The sequence below is a fragment of the Mesoplodon densirostris genome, chromosome 9 (assembly GCF_025265405.1).
Source record: "Mesoplodon densirostris isolate mMesDen1 chromosome 9, mMesDen1 primary haplotype, whole genome shotgun sequence".
Classification (NCBI taxonomy): Eukaryota; Metazoa; Chordata; class Mammalia; order Artiodactyla; family Ziphiidae; genus Mesoplodon; species Mesoplodon densirostris.
In genome coordinates this window covers 54,596,410-54,613,917 of record NC_082669.1, presented here as the reverse complement: position 1 = coordinate 54,613,917, position 17,508 = coordinate 54,596,410, and the positions used below count along the sequence as shown (strand labels likewise).

The 17,508-nt window shown below is 37.3% G+C and overlaps 1 protein-coding gene across 4 annotated transcripts in view; it reads left to right on the top strand.

Annotated features, from left to right (window-relative positions):
- Window positions 1–17,508, top strand: part of ASB4 (ankyrin repeat and SOCS box containing 4) — a 129,186-nt gene that overhangs the window by 42,641 nt on the left and 69,037 nt on the right. Inside the window, exon 1 of one of the 4 annotated variants that reach the window (XM_060107608.1) lies at window positions 13,011–13,197. The exons of the other annotated variants lie outside the window; for them this stretch is intronic. Within the exon in view, the coding sequence (XP_059963591.1) occupies window positions 13,011–13,197 (187 nt within the window). Of the gene's footprint in view, window positions 1–13,010; window positions 13,198–17,508 lie in introns of those variants that run through there. 4 annotated transcript variants of the gene reach the window in all.

Genomic DNA, 17,508 nt, shown 5'->3' with positions numbered 1-17,508 from the left:
ATATTATATGCATACCATGTTTTCAACAGCAAATTTTTTAAAAAATTCAGAACAGGCATGTGGGTGGTTAAGATAAAAATTATCTGATGTTCCCAATCATTGAAATATAGAAACCATAATCAGGGAAGGGCTTAGGAGGTATTTTTGTGGTATGATCCTTAGGACGAGGTAACTTTCTCTAACCCGACATATTCTATAGAGCCCATAAACTAATTGTTCTTTAAGTGTGGTCCCCAGACCAGCAGCATTGGCACTGAACAAATTCTCAGGTCTCACCCAAACTTAATCAGAACTTTGAGAGTTGGGGCCCAGCAGTCTGCAATGTAACAAGCTTTCCAGATGATTCTGAAGTACCTTAAAGTTTGAGAACCCTTATCATAATTCAGGCTGCCAATAGAATAGAATAAGTCATCAGTTAGATTTAATGACTATCTTTTCTTACATAGTTCTCCCTATGCCCAGCTGGATACAGAATTTGGATGTAAAATTACAACCCAGAGTATTGGCATTCCTCAGTGATTCCCATTATTGGTGGGGTTTAACATGAACTGCTCTATTTGCATTCAAGGCCTCCTATAGTTATAGACCCAAATCAGGTGTCCAGTGTTATCTTCTATTTCTCCGGTTGAAATTCTTTTTATATAAATTTATTTATTTATTTTTGGCTGTGTTGGGTCTTCGTTTCTATGCGAGAGCTTTCTCTAGTTGCGGCGAGCGGGGGCCACTCTTCATCGTGGTGCGCGGGCCTCTCACTATCTCGGCCTCTTGTTGCGGAGCACAGGCTCCAGACGCGCAGGCTCAGTAGTTGTGGCTACTGGGCCTAGTTGCTCCGCGGCATGTGGGATCTTCCCAGACCAGGGCTTGAACCCGTGTCCCCTGCATTGTCAGGCGGACTCTCAACCTCTGCGCCACCAGGGAAGCCCTGAGATTCTTTTTATTTTAGTAAAATTGGATTACCATTCTCTCCCTATGCCCTCACTCCCTGCCATGAGGGATAGTTGACATAGGTTAAGACTGGGAAGGGCCTTCAGTGAGTGGAGATTTAGGGGAGAGCGCATTCCTAGGTGGTGCCACAGTGTAACCAAACACCTGATGTTTTCGGTTTCTATCAAAATCCTATGTCAAATATCATTTCCTCTATGAAATCTTTTTGAGCCTTCAAGCAGAAGGTGTGAGCTCTTCCTTCCATAATACTCTCACAGTATATTCTATTCTGCCCTGTTGTGTAGTCTGCACTTCTCATTTCTTTGATTCTGCTGTAAGTTCTTGAGATCGGGGGCTGCATCCTGCTACTCTTCCTGCTGCCACTTCTACCAGAGTGTCAGACACATAAATAATAACTCTGTCAATAGTTGTTGAATTGTGGTATGCGGTGGCCGGACTGCCCGTCAAGCCCAGAGAGTCATCTGACAGCTTCCGGCCAAGTCTGTTAGCTGTATGAGTTGGGTGTACATTGCATGCCTGTCCCCAGATATTCCCTTGCAGGTAACTGACATTCATTCTTGTAAGATTTATAGAAAGTTCACAACCCGTGTTTCAAATACAAAATCCACCTAGGAAGGATCAAGAAATAAAGATCTAGAGGACAAGCCTAGCTCTTTTACCCCCTGGCACTATCAAGGGGCAGCCTAAGAGACACTAGAAAGGACCGGGGCTGGGAAACGGGAACAAATCTTTGATTTCACAGTCTTGCCTGGGGCCTTGACTGACAGTAGCTGCTGCTTTCACCTCCATCTGTGGCTTCACGCCTTTTTAGAAGAGACTCAGGAAATCTCCTTCTCGTCTTAGAGGGAATATTTTCAGCCTAAGAGGAAAATTCTGAGCATGAGAAGCAAGCTTGCCTTGCTTTCCCACACCAAAAGACAGAGACTCATAAGACAATAACGGTCTGGAAAGAATCTAAAGACACACGGTACAAAACATATTTAGTTTATTATTTTAAGTGCTCTCCTTAATACCATCGCAATGAAAACAAACAGTAGACCGACAACCGTCCTCCCCCTCCAAACAACGTTTAACTTATATTTATGTATTTGCTAAGCACTCACATCTTGAAATTCATTCTATAACATCATAGACCCATGGCAAATCCTGAACAGAGAAATTCATTGTAGGAAAATATGATCATAAAAGATATGGTTTAAGTGGATAAAATCCCCAAAATTTTAACCCATATTTGTGATTTAATCTGGATCAAGTTTTATCTGCATTGGCGTAGATTTTTTTTTTCCAGGGGATACTGCAGTTGTTTTTCCAGGTTCATTTACCGAGGAACACTGCCATCATGTGGCCTGGTGTGTTAAAGACAGCACATAAATGACAACTAACAGCATGGCTTTAATTCTCTCTCCAGAAAAATGTTTGCAGCTTTTAAATGTGCTTTGTTGTTAGAAGCTATATTTGTGGATTTCTTTCTAAGAGAGCATTCTTAAATATCTGCCAAAGGATGAACTCTGTGCCAGCTTTTGAATCCCCTGAATACATAGCGACCACAACAGAATATCACACATATAAAATAATCATTGAACACTGCTTGTTTTACAAATGTGTAAAGTTTTCACAAATTTATCCACTTTAAAGAGAGGAGGACGACTTTCTCGTGTGCACTAAATCGGCTGCCTCTTTTTTCTTCACACTGCTAAGTCCATTCGGCGAGAGGAGGTATAAAATGAGAGCTGTAGGGAGGCAGTATGAAAAACTAAAGTATGAAGCTTGACCCTAAGTCTGAGTCTCCACTTTGCCACTGATTAACTGTAGAATCTTGAGTAAGTCACACAAGCTATCTGGTCTCAGTACTTTTTTTCCTTAAATAAGTAGGTTTGATACACTTAAGTCAAAACTGTTTTCTAGTTTAAAATTCTGTGATTCTACTTGACAAGTAAATAAGTTCTTGAAAAAGCAAGAATGCTGTTTTTCTTTAGGTAGATTATTTTCCTATGGTTTTCCTGTAACTGAAGCTTTGTCTGCATGACTCATCATGCAAAATTTTCTCTGTAAGAACCCAGAGATTATGTATTATGTTCAGCAGTGCTCCAGCACAAACAGCCTTCATGCATTTTGTGGGCATTCATAGCTTAGTATCTCCACAAACATAAAATAAAGTTGAGGAATCTTTGCAATTGGTAAACAGCTTACTGGCTTCTGAGAGCTGTAGGTCTTAACGGACGTTCCAGAATGTTAGAAAAGACAACTCAGAACAGTCTGATGTCTTTAACACCTGAAAGGGAAGGGCAGTTTTCTTCCCTCTTGCTTTGCAAATTTGTCAAAATTAAAAAGCGGATGCAAATGCTGTGTATGTTCTGATGAGACAAAATTGTGGTAAATGATTCCCTCGAGTTGATTTTGTGATGGTGTAACAGGGTGAGGGATGGAAATACAAGCTGCGCTGGGCGTTTGAACCATGCTGGAAGGGCATGTAAATGCAGGCCAGTTGCTAGGAGACCTGGAGCACAGAATCAGTGCCCCCCTGTGTGCGCAGGGATGTTTTATCTCAAGAAACCTTGTCTTTCACAGTCAACGATGACATTAAATGTAGTCTGTCAAAATTCAGGTGGACCAGAGCTTGGTTATTGCTTGTGTCAATCCAGCCATTCTGTCATCCACCACTCATTAAGGGAGCAAATGAAAGAGAACAATGTAACATGGTGCCAGCGACCAAGAAGCTCTAGAAAAGCTCCAAGTGATGCACTACAAATTCAGTCTAAATACTCTCACATGGAAGACAGCTGGTTTGTTCGCTGATATTAATTCCAAGTGTGTAGTAGTGGCTAAAGAATGGCTTCAGCATTCCAAAGAGAAGGGTGCCAGGCCACAAATAGAGTTCTAAGCGAAGATGTGCTTGAGAAGGATTTTGAGCCCTGTTGCTTACAAAGCAATCATTTCAGTCATTTGTGGGATTTTTAAAAACAGATTTTATGCTAAACACATGCTTCCAGTTTGTAATTCCACCAAGAACTTTAGAATTGAGACGGTTTTAAGAGTTCTTCCAGCGCCCCCAACTGGTTGAAGACAGAAACTGACCCTCTCTGCGGGCAAGGGCAATGGGCAGCCCATTCAGAGAATGGGGCACGGACTTCTGCCCTTGTAAAACACTGTCAAGCTTTGCCAATATCCAGGAGACCCCGAATTCAATGAGAGAAAAAAAGAAAAACTAAAGGCTGAGGAGTGGGTCTAGTAAGTCTCATTTTGATTTAGAGGAAACTGAGTCACTGAGAGGTATTTTGAATTATTTGAAACACACACAGCTAATTATCACCAGAGCTGGGAACACAACCAGGTTTCCCAGTCCAGTGCTCTTTTACAGTAACACCAGGAGCTACTCAGGAGAGTTTTCTTTCTCAGGAGAGTTGTGATGTTCTGTTAGCTCTCACTGATATGAACGGCAGCAACAGTAATCCTGTAATGCTTCTGGAATGCTTTACAATGTACAAATCACATTTATATACATTGTTTGGTTTGATTCTTTCAACCATGGAAATTGTTCTTATGAAATAGTATGCTTAGCACACAGACTTGATCTGCATTGTTACAAAAGTATAGCTGTAATGGTACTAGTTTGCGAGGTCTCTGTTATAAATCGTCTGCCGTGCCCCGACATGAAGGGTGATATAGGGACCGTGGAGAACAGAGAATTGAAACCCTAATATAGTTTGAGAAATTTTTGTGTTTGCTCCACTGAATACTGAATATCCACAAATAAAGTATGTACTTTTCTGCTTATTTATGGAAAATATAAAACTATCATCAATGATAAGCCATTTTTGAGAACTTAACTACCAGACCAGACACACAGCAAATACAAAAATGCTGTTTTAGGCTTAACTTAGAGAATTGGACTTGGGCTCAAGAAGTATAAGAAATTAAATAAATGACATACATCAGTTCCACTGTTAAACTTTATTGAGCTTCAAAAATACCTGAAAAGAGGTAGAGGTATCTGAATGAGGATGGCCTTTTAGGGTCACCTCCTTTTCCTTATCTCAGGGCACTAGCATCTCCTGTTCCCGTGACCTAGAAAGCTCTTCCCCTAGATATCAGCATGCCTTGCTCTCACACTTCTTTCAAGTTTTTGCTCAGGGAAAGTGAGGACTTCTCTGATCATATATTTGAAATTGCCGTGCTTTCCAAGGCCATTAACACCTTCCCAGGACTAGCCCGGAAGTGGAGGATGCTTTTTTTCACTTATTGGTCCAAAGGAACATACATTTTTCTGATCTGTACATGGGTGACTTATGGGCTGGCTGGGATCCTAGAGTTTCCCTAGTTTATTATTCTCTATGCCATGTATTACCACCTGACAAACTATGTTTTTTACTGTTTTTTTAATTGTCTGATTCCCCTGTGATCCCTTCACTAGTACACAAGCTCCATAAAGGTAGGAATTTTCTTCATGTGTTTACAGTGCTTAAGAAGAGCACTAGTAGTGGCTAAGATGAACCCCCAATGACTCTCATTTCCTGGTATTCATGCCTTTCTTTTTCTTTTTCTTTTCCTTTTTTCGGCCACACTGTGTGGCTTGTGGGATCTTCCCTGACCAGGGATATAACCCGGGCCCCTGAAGTGAAAGCCTGAATCCTAACCAGTAGGCCACCAGGGAAGTCCCCCATGCCTTTCTTTTATCTTCATCTCACATCAAATCAGGGCAGCTCAGTGTGGCCAAAAAAATATGGTGGAAGTGGTGGTGTATGACTTCCTAAGTCAGGTAATAAAAGGCATTGCAGCTTCCAACTTTCTCTCATGGGTTCTTCATTCTGGGGGAAGCCAGCTGCCATGTCATGAGGACATTGAAGCAGCCCCGTGGAGTACATGGACAGGAACCAAACTACCTGCACCAACTTGTTAGCTAAGTGACCAAACCGTTTTGAAAGAGGATCCTTTAACACCTAGCCTTTGAGTCTTTCAGCAGAGGACTCAATATCATGTAGCAGAGACAAGCCTTTCCCTTTCCCATAGTGTCTTGTCTGAATTCTTGACCCACAGAAACCATGAGAGATAATAAGTGATTATTATTGCTTTAAGGTCATGCGTTTTGGGGTTACTTGTTATATAGCAAAAGATGACTAATGTAGTGCCTGGCTCATAGTAAGTTCCTAATCAATGTTTATTGAATGAAGAGGCAAATTAAGCAGATTTTTTCCTAGGTTACTCAGTGATCATAATACAATGCCTCACAAAACCCTATAAAAAGCCTTTGCTCCAATAGCAACATTGGTTTGGAGTCTCAAGGAGTAGGCTTGAATCTTGGATCTGTCATTTATTTGTCATTTAACCTTGCATAATTCACTTACAGTCTTTGCGTTCTTAGTTTTCCTAATCTGTAAACTAGAAATAATGATGACAATTGTAATTATACCACTAACAGTACCAGCAACCTGAAAGTGCCCTGATGACTTTATAAATCCCTGGATCAGAGCTCTCCTGAAACCCATACTTTAACTGGAATTGTCCATTCTGTAAACCGATAAATCTTTTTTATTATTTGTCAGTTTCAGTTGTTGGTGTTACCTATAACCAAAAGCAATCTTTATACAAAACATTAACACTAACATATATGACACAATAACAAACAAAACAAGATGACATGTAATCAGTAAGATGCTGCATGGTAGACTTAAGTATAGCAGCTAAGAAGAAAAAGATATCAGACCACCTCATCAACAATTTCTGTGGGCTGATGGCAAGGACATCCTAATTCATCTACCTAGGAAAGTCAGGGAGGCCCAAGGGGTTCTGTTTTCACAGAAGTTTTGGTTTCTGTAGGTATATCTTAGAAGCCTTGGCTTCTGATTTCTTCTCTATGGTTGCCTTTGATAGGTAGTTGCTGGCTTAGTAGCATCAAATTCATGTTTAAATGCCTTCAGGGACCAAGGAGCTATTTGTGTTTCAGAGAAGACACTCCAAGTGGTCAGATTATGTTGTACACAGACATCAAGAACACAAGCAGCCGGGCTTCTGTGCCTGCTGCCTCCCCTATAGGTCCTCAGAGAGTACAAGAGGGTCTTCCAGGCCCCTTGCACAATATCATCACCTTGTTAGAAGGTTCTTCACTTTGCTCCAAGAGGAGAGGACACTGTCCTGAGCATGTTGTGAAATGCTAATAAAAAACTCTTCTTACGGGGTGGGGAATTTTTATTTTTAAGATCAGAGGAGACAGGAATTTCTGATGCGCCTGAATAGACAGAGTGAAATGTAGTCTCTGTGTAATTTTGCCTCTTGAGGCCTAGAGAGATGGTGGCTTGAAGCAGTGGTCTGGATAATGTGGAAAGCTCTCAAATGTGTTTTATTAGCATTGGTCACTTTACTTCCTATATATTAGAATGACCTTGGGGGCATTTTAATTAAGCTGCTATTTGTTTTCTAAGTGCAAATAATAATCTCTTAGTTTTTTCCTATGCCGCTCAGATAAATTGGTCAATAATTGATTTTTTAGCACAATAATCCAGATGACTTTCTCAATTTTCTACATTTCTTCATGGAAATTTGCTTTGTTTTCTCAAAATATTCTGCAGAATTTACATTTATTTATTTTTATAGTTATGAGATGGGACCGAAATAGCTTCTGTGGGAAAACTTAAAGTCCTTTCTTTAGGTCAAAATTATAAATTTGTTTCCAAACATTAAATCAATGCTTTTAATTTTCATTCTTAAATTGTGTACTTTGTAGCCTTCAGCCTTCAGGGCCAAGTCTTGATGTTTATCAACCCAAGGAAAGGAAGTATGAGAACACCCTAGGATACATTGGCCTTTGATAAGGTTTAAATCTCAGCGCTGACTTTTAGAAACGCAATAGTTGTGAAAATCAGGCTTTAAGAAAATGAGGATTGTTTTCTAAATCATTGTATCTCCTTCTTTAATATATCAAGAACCATGCTCAAAGGATTCAGGATCCAAAGTTTCTTCCACAATGCAAAGATGACAGCTCTTCCACCTATGGAGGGAGGTCAACAAGCTTGCTGACCTAGGGAGACAAAGAAAAAGTTAAAGAGGAAATAAGAAGTCTAAAACTGGACCCTTTTAGTCAGGAAGCCTGGAAGTCTTGAGGGATTATGAGAAGAGATACAGGTTGATTGAGGGGTTAGATGCCACGTTCTCATCCCTAGTCACACACTTGTTTCAGAGTTGAACGTTGGTGGAGCCATGGAGAGCAGAGGGGACTTGGTAACAAGATATGCCTGAGGAGGTCTGAAGATGCTGAGAGCAGTGGCTCAGCATCAGGGAGAATGTAGACCCCCTGGAGAACCCCAACCCCAACCCTCAGCTTAGGTCCATGTCCATTTTGGCCCCAAAAAGATGGCAAGAAGGTGGCTATAGAAAGCTGCTGGTTCTTCATGGTCTCTGTATGAAGTGTGAGAGAGTGGCAGTGTGCCTGGAGAGAGGACACAGAGTTTCAGAGCATATATTGGACTAACATAGCCAGAGGCTGTGGTATTTGAGGACCTCAAGATTGGAGGCAAATGACTAGGATCACGTTCTCCAGTGGTGGACGCCAGAAACCTGGATATATCCAGACAAGACCAATTTAGAGGAGCCACTCTGCTATGAAGATTAGGGAGGGTCTAGAGGACAATGAGTTCATCTTAGGACTGCCTCTCCTCTCATGAGGTCATATAAGCTGAATTCCTACCCCTGACTGATCTTCACCTGGTGTACACTGGTCTAGCCATTACTGGTTATTTATGGCTAAATTCTCTTCTAATTGATTCTGGATGCTAAGTATTAGTATTTTGAATTATTAGTGCTCCTACACATATCCCATATTTTCAGAGGGAAAGCCATATTAGAAATGACCATATTACAGGGAAATTCAAAATTCTCAAAGATAGAGACTTTTATCCAAAGAGACTGAGGATTTACCTAAAGAGACTGCTAAATATTTGGATCAGACTAAGCATATCCGGTTGGACTCAAATTAAGTTGTCCTTCCCTTTGCTACTAAGTTATGTAGAAAACCCATAAGGGGGACCAGATCAATTAATTGCATATAAACAAACTATATTATTTCTGTATGAAATTCAGTGAATTACAACTTTGTGACAGTTTCTAGTGTACAGGAGATTGGAAAGATCAGGGACTTCATTACTACTTAAATCCATTAGCTTAATTCCACATGGGCAGGGATTTTTGTTGTTGTTGTCCACTGCAGTGCTCTGAATAAGTGTCTGGCATATTGAAGGTCTGAGTATGTATTTGTTGAAGGAATTACAACTGTAACACGAGGCAAGCTTGCAAAGTGCCCTCTAAGAATCTCAATACAATTGCAACAAAAACGGAGTGTCCCTGGTGTCGTCCATCAGAATCCTTTGTTTTCACCTCCCTCTAGGAATATTATGTTCCATGTTAGGCACCAAAATTTAAGAGGGGCATTTATCAATCAACTAAAGAGGATCCGGAAGAGAACAGGCAGGACAAGAGAATTCTGAAAATCACCCCAAAAAGGAACAGTTGACACTACCTGAGGAAAAAAGTGATTAATGAGAGAGAATGCTATTTCCAAATGTTAGAAAGAGTATAATTGTAAATGTATAATTGCATGTTCATAATTAGACTTAATGGGAAGAAATTATGAATAGGCAGATTTTGACTCAATACAACAAAGAAGCTCTGACTTTTACTTTCCAATAATGGAATGAATTGCTTTGTGAACCACAATGTGAGATTTAATTATGTATTATCTGATATTTTCTTTTCAATATTCATTGGTATTTGCCTCCCTCCCTCTCAACTTATTGTTTATCCTTGAAAGCAGAAAATGTAAAATTTGGAATGGTAAGGTTAGATTAAAAACTTTATTACTGTTAAGAATTATGGAGCCTATTAACTGATCACCCATTATCTTAGTCCTTCAGGTCACAAGGTGGTAAACTCAAATATGAGAACATACCCTTGACTGTTGGGTCTATATCTCACTTGGGTTTCCTGATGTCCATCACAAAGTGAAATTGCAAATTTTGTAAATCAGCGAAGATTTCATGAGGTTGATGAAAACGTTGGAGAACTGCCCAAATCACATACAAAACCATTTACTAATGGCAATTTGTCAGTGTTATTTCTGTTAATAATTGAATAAGAAAAGTTTGAGAGCATGAGGATTTGATTGGTGTTTTAGAGGGAACTCCAGCTATTGAGTTTGTATGTCATTGGAATATCAAAGGATGAAGAAAGGCCCTTGGCAAATCTGTTGAAGCTCTTGAGTACGTTTGTAAATATGATTCTTTTTATATATTAGTTTGACAAAAACCATTCAAAAGGTAAAGTATATTGCTTCATGTTATTATGAAATTTAATCAGAAGAATTAAATATCTTTCTCCAAAAATAGTAAACATTGTATTTTGTGGTTCTATGAATTATACAAGTAACTGTCAACCTACAAGTTAAATATTAGATGAAAATATGTTCCCTATAATTTTTGCTTTTCTTTTTCAAGATGAATTAAGAGAACCCCACCCCCACCCCCCAACTGTGAAATTCAGTCTTAATTTTAGGTAGTGTGAATTTTGGTTATCTTTTCCAGGACTAATTATCCTCCAATAAAGTAAAACTCCTCTATGTCTGTTTCCTCTACTGGGAATGCTTTTCTTTCTCTTAGGTTTGTCAAAAAGGGCCAAAACATATCAATCAATAGTTGCTATACTTGAGTCACGCATGTGGACATAAAAGGAACAGTATCTTATTCTCAACCAAGCATAGTGCTAAGGACGTTGTAAATAATCAATGAATAATTCTTTATTCATTCATTATTCATTTATCCATTCATACTGGGCACTGAGGGCAGAAGAATGATTTAGTTCCTTACTTTATGGAATCTACAGTTCTGTGCTTATGCTGCGTTACCAGGTTATCGTTATTAATACGTTCAGTGCAGAAATACATTTTTATCACAAATGTAAGTTGTGCTCATTGTAGATGACTTCAGAAAATAAGAAAGAGATAAAGAAGAAATCAGATGTAATCTTAGCACTAGGAGATAAAAGCTGATGATATTTGGGAATTGATGCATGCATACAGATTTTTCTTCCTATGTGTGCACTTAGTACACATATTTATACATTATATAGGTAGATACAAATTATGTAAATATATACATATATATTTGTACATTATATAAGTATAGATATTTTTAAAGAATATTTATACTACATATACTATTTTATAAATTACTTATCTCATAGATATTTTAAAATCAGTATATATCTACCTAGTCATAATGACTGAAGGGTGTTTCATTACATGGATATGACATAATTTGTTTATCAAATTTTTTACTGTCACTTAGATTGCTTCCATGTGTTTTACTATTGTTAACAATATAATCATCTATATATACATTTTTATTCATTTATCCATCCATTATTTCAGGACAAATACTTTATACTATGTTAAGCTTGAAAATTTATCTTCTTGAAGATTTAAAATTAAGAATATTAACAAAAATCTTAAACATTAAAAAAAGTTAATCTTCCATATTAGAAGTCAAGATAATCGTTGTCATTGGGGGTCAGGTGAGTGTTTGGATTGGAAAGTGACATAAAGGGGGTTTCAAGTGTACCTGAACTACTCTGTGGTTCGACCTGGGGGTTCATTACAGGGGTGTGTTCACTTTGTAAAAATTGGACAAGCCGTATACTTATGACTTGTCACTTTCTACTTTCTTGTATTTGTGTTACACATCAATGAAATAAGTTAAAATACTATGTTACAATTTGCATCCATGTCTATATGCTTATGTAAATTCTAAGAATTGAATACTATTATCATTTTTAGTTTTTTAAAATTCATGTTGCTAATTATGCTGCAGAAAGTTTGCACCAGTTTTGACTCCCACAGACAATATATAAAGTGTAATTTCTTTATGTTCAAATTAACATTTACTATCACAATTTTTTAAATTTGTAATGATTTGTACATTTAAAAATTGAGTATTTTTCTCTCTTGGAAAATTTCAAACTTACAGAAAAGCTGAAAAAATCATTTTATGGTCATCCATAAATCCCTCATTAGATTTGCCAACTTTTAATTTTTTGCCACATTTGCTTTCTCTCTCTCTCTCTATTTACACACACACACACACTCACTCACATATCTATACACGTATATATGTATACATATATATATACACATTTATTTTTGTATTTCTGAATTATTTGAAAAGAAGCTTTAGGCATCATGACAGTTTACCCCTTAAGAATAAGAATATTATTCTATATAACCACAATACTTTTACCACACCTTAAAAAATTAACAGTGACTCTATATTATCAAGTAATATCTAGTCCATATTCATATTTCCACAACTGTACCAATATAGTCTTTTCTAACTGATTTTTTAAAACACAAGATTAAATAAAGTTTACTCAGTCATTGCATTTAGCTGTTTTGTCTCTTTAGTCTCTTTTTACCTAAAATAGTCCCCTACCACCATCACCCTACCCTGCTTTCTTTCATGATGTTGAAATTTTTCAAGTCTAAGTCACTTGATAACCTTCTGTTTGTTTTCAAATGTGTATGACCATGCTTGATTTTGCAGGCTCTTATTACAGAATTTTATAGGTTTTCAGAAGCACATGTATCAGCAACTGTAACAAATTTTCATTTGTGGCTATTGGTTAATCAGAGCAAGACATTGGATCTCCAGTTGGGCACCAGATGTTTTTACTGAGGGAAAAAAAATAAAAGTTAAGAGCTTTTAAATCGTACATTATTACTTTGATTGTATAAGAAATAATAGTGACATTTCATTCTCTGAAATGTATTATGAGGGTTTTCCTTCATACTGATACACTATGTTATTCAATGAATTAGTTAGTATAGAACCAGTTTAAAAGACCTGAGAGTGCAGTGACAGCCAAGAAGGATATTTTGAAGTTTGAAATGATCCCTATATAAATAGAACGGATCAGCATAACTTTGGGATAAAATTAGCTGACAGTTTGTGGGCTCTCTAGCATGTGCCTGTTAGCTTGGTGCCGCTCTCCTGATAAACCACAGCACAGCTTCCAGAGGGAGAGGAAGGATGGACAGCACGGCTGCCCCTATCACTAAATCTGCAGCTGCCAAGTTAGTTAAGAGAAATTTCCTTGAGGCTCTAAAGTCAAATGACTTCGGAAAATTGAAGGCCATTTTAATCCAAAGGCAAATAGATGTGGACACAGTTTTTGAAGTTGAAGATGAGAATATGGTTTTGGCATCTTATAAACAAGGTAAAAATTATAGGTGTAATTGTAAAATCGATAGAAAATGGATTTGTTTTTTTAATGCACAGCATTAGTCACCCAATCTAAACTGGTAGCTCTTATTATTTCTTTAAATATATACTTAAAAATATTTCTAATGTAATCATTTCTTTCTTTTTAAACTAGACAAAATCATGAGCTGGTATATATATATATATAAATATCTTTTTTCTTCTCTTTACTTTCCTTCTCTTTTCTTTCTGTATCCCTGTGCCTAGAATTTGAAATTCTGGATAATCATATTTATTAGTGCAATTTTCTTCTATTTCTAACTTTATTTCTTCTTATAAGTACATAGAATAAAGAAACCATCTCTAGATTATGGCTAAACAGATTGCTGAGATCTAATCCAGACAGTATGACTGGCTTGGGAACAGGCTGCCAGCCCTCTGTTAACAGGGCTACTTAAAGATATATCATCTCTACATCCACCTGGAGGGAGAAGAGGATTTTTGCCCCTATTTGAAGGGTTAATAAATGCGTAAGGCTGTACCGTGATACACCTTTATAATCCTTGTCATTTTAATGAGTTTTCAGTTCAGGCAGAAAAGCTGAAACCAGAAAAGCCAAAAAATTAACTTTTTTCCGTGACTACAGTGATAGATCAAAATTGTAGATCTACCTAACACAGAGTATCTGCCTTATGAAGAACTAAGGATAGCAAAAATTAGAACTGAATTTTTTTTTTATCACGGGATTTTCTGAAACCCATGCTTAATAAGTCAGAAATAAATTAGAAGTGAGCAGATTCTGATTTCCCAAATCAGCTAGTTAATGGGAAATTTGAGTAGCGAGGCCATCTGGTAAGCGGACTGCAAACAAACACCACGTTCAACATCACTTCTGTTTAAACAAAATAGGTGATAAGGTCTTGTGTACAGCATTGAGAAAGAGAGATCATTTTTTTATGTTTAAAATACTTTCCATTTGTATATAAATCATCAGCACCATCAATTTTCAGAAATGAATACTAATGGTATATATTTCTACATTAATTTACTATCAGTTCTGAAGGAAGGATGGAATAGTTGAGGCCAGTTACTGTGTTTATGATTTTTACTTCAGGATTTTATTATAAATTGGCATTGCTATCTTGATTGGGAAATAAAGAAGAGGTCTGTTTTTTAAAAAGTGGTTGGTGGAGATTCTGTTAAGAAGAAAGAATGTATACTATATGATCAGATTACTTTCATCTTATGGATTTGTTCAATGAAAGACTGCCTGAATGCTTAATACATTTTTAAGGTATTTTTTAAAACTTATATTCGTGCCTAGCTTAAAATACTTGTGTCCAAGTCAGCAGGTAATTTATTTGACCCTGAGTTGTGAAGACTGCCTTTTCTCATCTGAGCATGCCAAATTGCGTAGATCATGCGAAGGTTCAGAGGTTGTGAGAAAGGAAGTTTTAGTGGCAGTTTCTGGAGAAGAAGGGTGCTGTTTCTCTTGCTTCCAATGGTGTTATCATCCCTGAATGAGAAAAAAATGCATTTTAAAATCTTTCTGTCAATATGAGCCGACTCCCTATGGTCTTCATAGAGCTAAATTTTCATTCATGCAAATGGGTGTTTTCATAGGACTGTGGGATGGGACTTTCAATTAGGGAGAAAGCAAATTACAGTCTCTGGATCTGGGGGAAAAAAAAGAGAACAGTAACATTCTTATGCATGCTAGGTGGATGAATGCAAGAAATGTTAGGATTTGTGGCCATATGTTCAGGGTTTATGCAGGAAATCTGTGTGTGTGTGTGTGTGTGTGTGCACGTACACATGTGCATATAGAAAAAATACACTTACTCTCTGTTTAATATGAATATGGGTATAAGAATCTGTCTCTTCAATCTTAATCCCAGATTGAAGCCTCATTTTCTTCAGTTTCTTCAGATATTTTCACATGGCTTCCAGCCTAATTATCAAACTTTTTATTTTAGTCAGGAATGGAAGTGATGCATAGAATCCTAGTTGCTAGCCAAGCAAAGTAGACCTAAGTGGTTATATCAGTTTCTAAGTCACAGAGGAATTCCCAGGGACTAGTGTAGAGCTGAGCAGGCTACACTGGTCATTTGTTCGTTAGTTAGAATTAGTTACTTCCTTTCTGAATAATTCTAAGGAATGAGACGCTTTGTGGTCTTGAAGGGTATGTGACTAGATTAAACTTTGTGAGACTTTATTAAATCACAGCAGACTTTTTGGATGTTGAATGCTGTTGAATTGCTATGCATTAGTTTTTGATTTTCTTAAGCACTTATAAAAATCTCTACAACAGAAAAGTTCACAAATCATAAGTGTGAAGCTTGATTAATTTTCACAAAATAAACAAACATATGCAACCAGCATCCAGAAGAAGAAATAGAACATTACCTATTTACTTTTAAAGTGTGGGAATCTTCAGATTTTAGTAATTTTGGGCTTACTAAGCAAGACAATGTGTAAAATCTAGAACATACTATGCTACCTTTAAATTTGCTTGTGTAGTTAGTAATGTAATCTGTATTCAACATTTGATTGTCCTGTGGAAGATCAACAGTGGTACATTTAATCCCAAATAATTTTTGTTTCTTTTAGGACATAGGATTTTTTAAAGTGACCACATTTTCTCCCCTAATTATGGTATGTTTAAGCCAGTATGAATGCAAGTTTATACTTTTTGTAAAGGCAACTCAAAAGTCTGTTGGTGAAGAAATCAACTTGGAATCTAAACATTGCAACCCCCAATCCATAATCTAAATGGTACACTAATAATCAAAAGTTGACCTCCTAAGCAAATATAAAATATGGACTTTGTGAGGAAGGTAAAACAAAGTGTCTGGAAATTCACTTCTGCTTCCCCATCTCATTGAGTAACTTCTCTCACCTGTGAGACAGAGAACAGATTTAGAAGCCAGCATCCAGGTTCAGATGGCGAGCCCTGCCTAGCCCCAGCACCTAATAATGATTCTTAAAGTTTGAGACATTTCATTCTATTTTTTCAAGTTATTTTAAACTTCATAATCAAATCTTCAGATAAAATTATGTTTTATCAATTAAAAATATTTCTCTCACACTTTGTAAAGCAAACATTAAAAACATTCTGGTTGGGACTTCCCTGGTGGTCCAGTGGTTAAGAATCCACCTTCCAATGCAGGGGACGCAGGTTTGGTCCCTGGTGGGGGAACTAAAATCCCACATGCCGTGGGGAACGAAACCCGCGCACTATAGAGCCCTCGAGCCACAACTAGAGACAAGCCCCCACGTGCTGCAACTAAGACCCGACGCATCCAAATAATAATAAAATAAAAATTTTAAAAAAGAAAGCCACTCTTTAAAAAAAAAAGAAGCATTCTGGTTGGCATTTGCATTATCTCCTAGAGAATAGCAGATACATGGGTCTGAAAAGTAAAACAAGTAAGCAAAATTACATCTACCAGCTGACCACTTTAAAATGGGAATGAAGTGAAGAAAAGTTAAATACACGAACAACTTTTAACTGCCAAATGCAATTAGCAGTTGAATAGTCAAGGGATGTCAATGATATAAAGTTTGTTATGAGCCAAGCACACAGTATTTATAGTGAAAGTGGGTCTCTAAGAAAACGCAAAGTTATTCATATTGGTTCTCACTAGGCGATCTCCATACGGGAAACGTGAATATCCATAAAGCTGTTTCCAAAGGTTTTTCAACCACACATTTGATTCTCCTTCAGATGCATGAGCCTTGGCTCATTAATGTTACAGGCAGAATATCATACTTGCTCATTAATGTTACAGGCAGAATATCATACTTATCTCTTTGTATGGAATTCCCTAGTCAGCAAGGTTAATCAGAGTCCTTTTATTAATCAGCGTAATGCACTTTAAGTACTTCGTTTATGGCCCACAGCCACAGGTTCTTTGGGTTGATAGTCATATTTTTAATTAAAATAATCAATGAATGATTTCACTGGAAAACTTTCTGGCAGGTACTCTATCTACTTTACTAAGTAGCAACTGCCTTCCAAATATCTTGAAAGCTCTTATTTTCACTCTCTTAATGAGTCATCTTGTTATCACCTAATTTTCCTCTTTGCCAGAAATTCACTCTCCTACTTTCCTATTGCCATCCCAGGGTTCTTTTCCTTTCCTAGTTCAAATTTTTTTTAAAATTTTACATTTCAAGCTTTTTTTTTTTTTTTTCCTCTCTCCTGGGGAAACTCTGAGATTTATCCTGAAAATATTAGCTATTAAAAAATAGGCAAGAATTGTGCTCCAGCCTGTAATCCTTCAGGACTCTGTAAATACGTGGACACAGCAGAGCAAATGTCTGC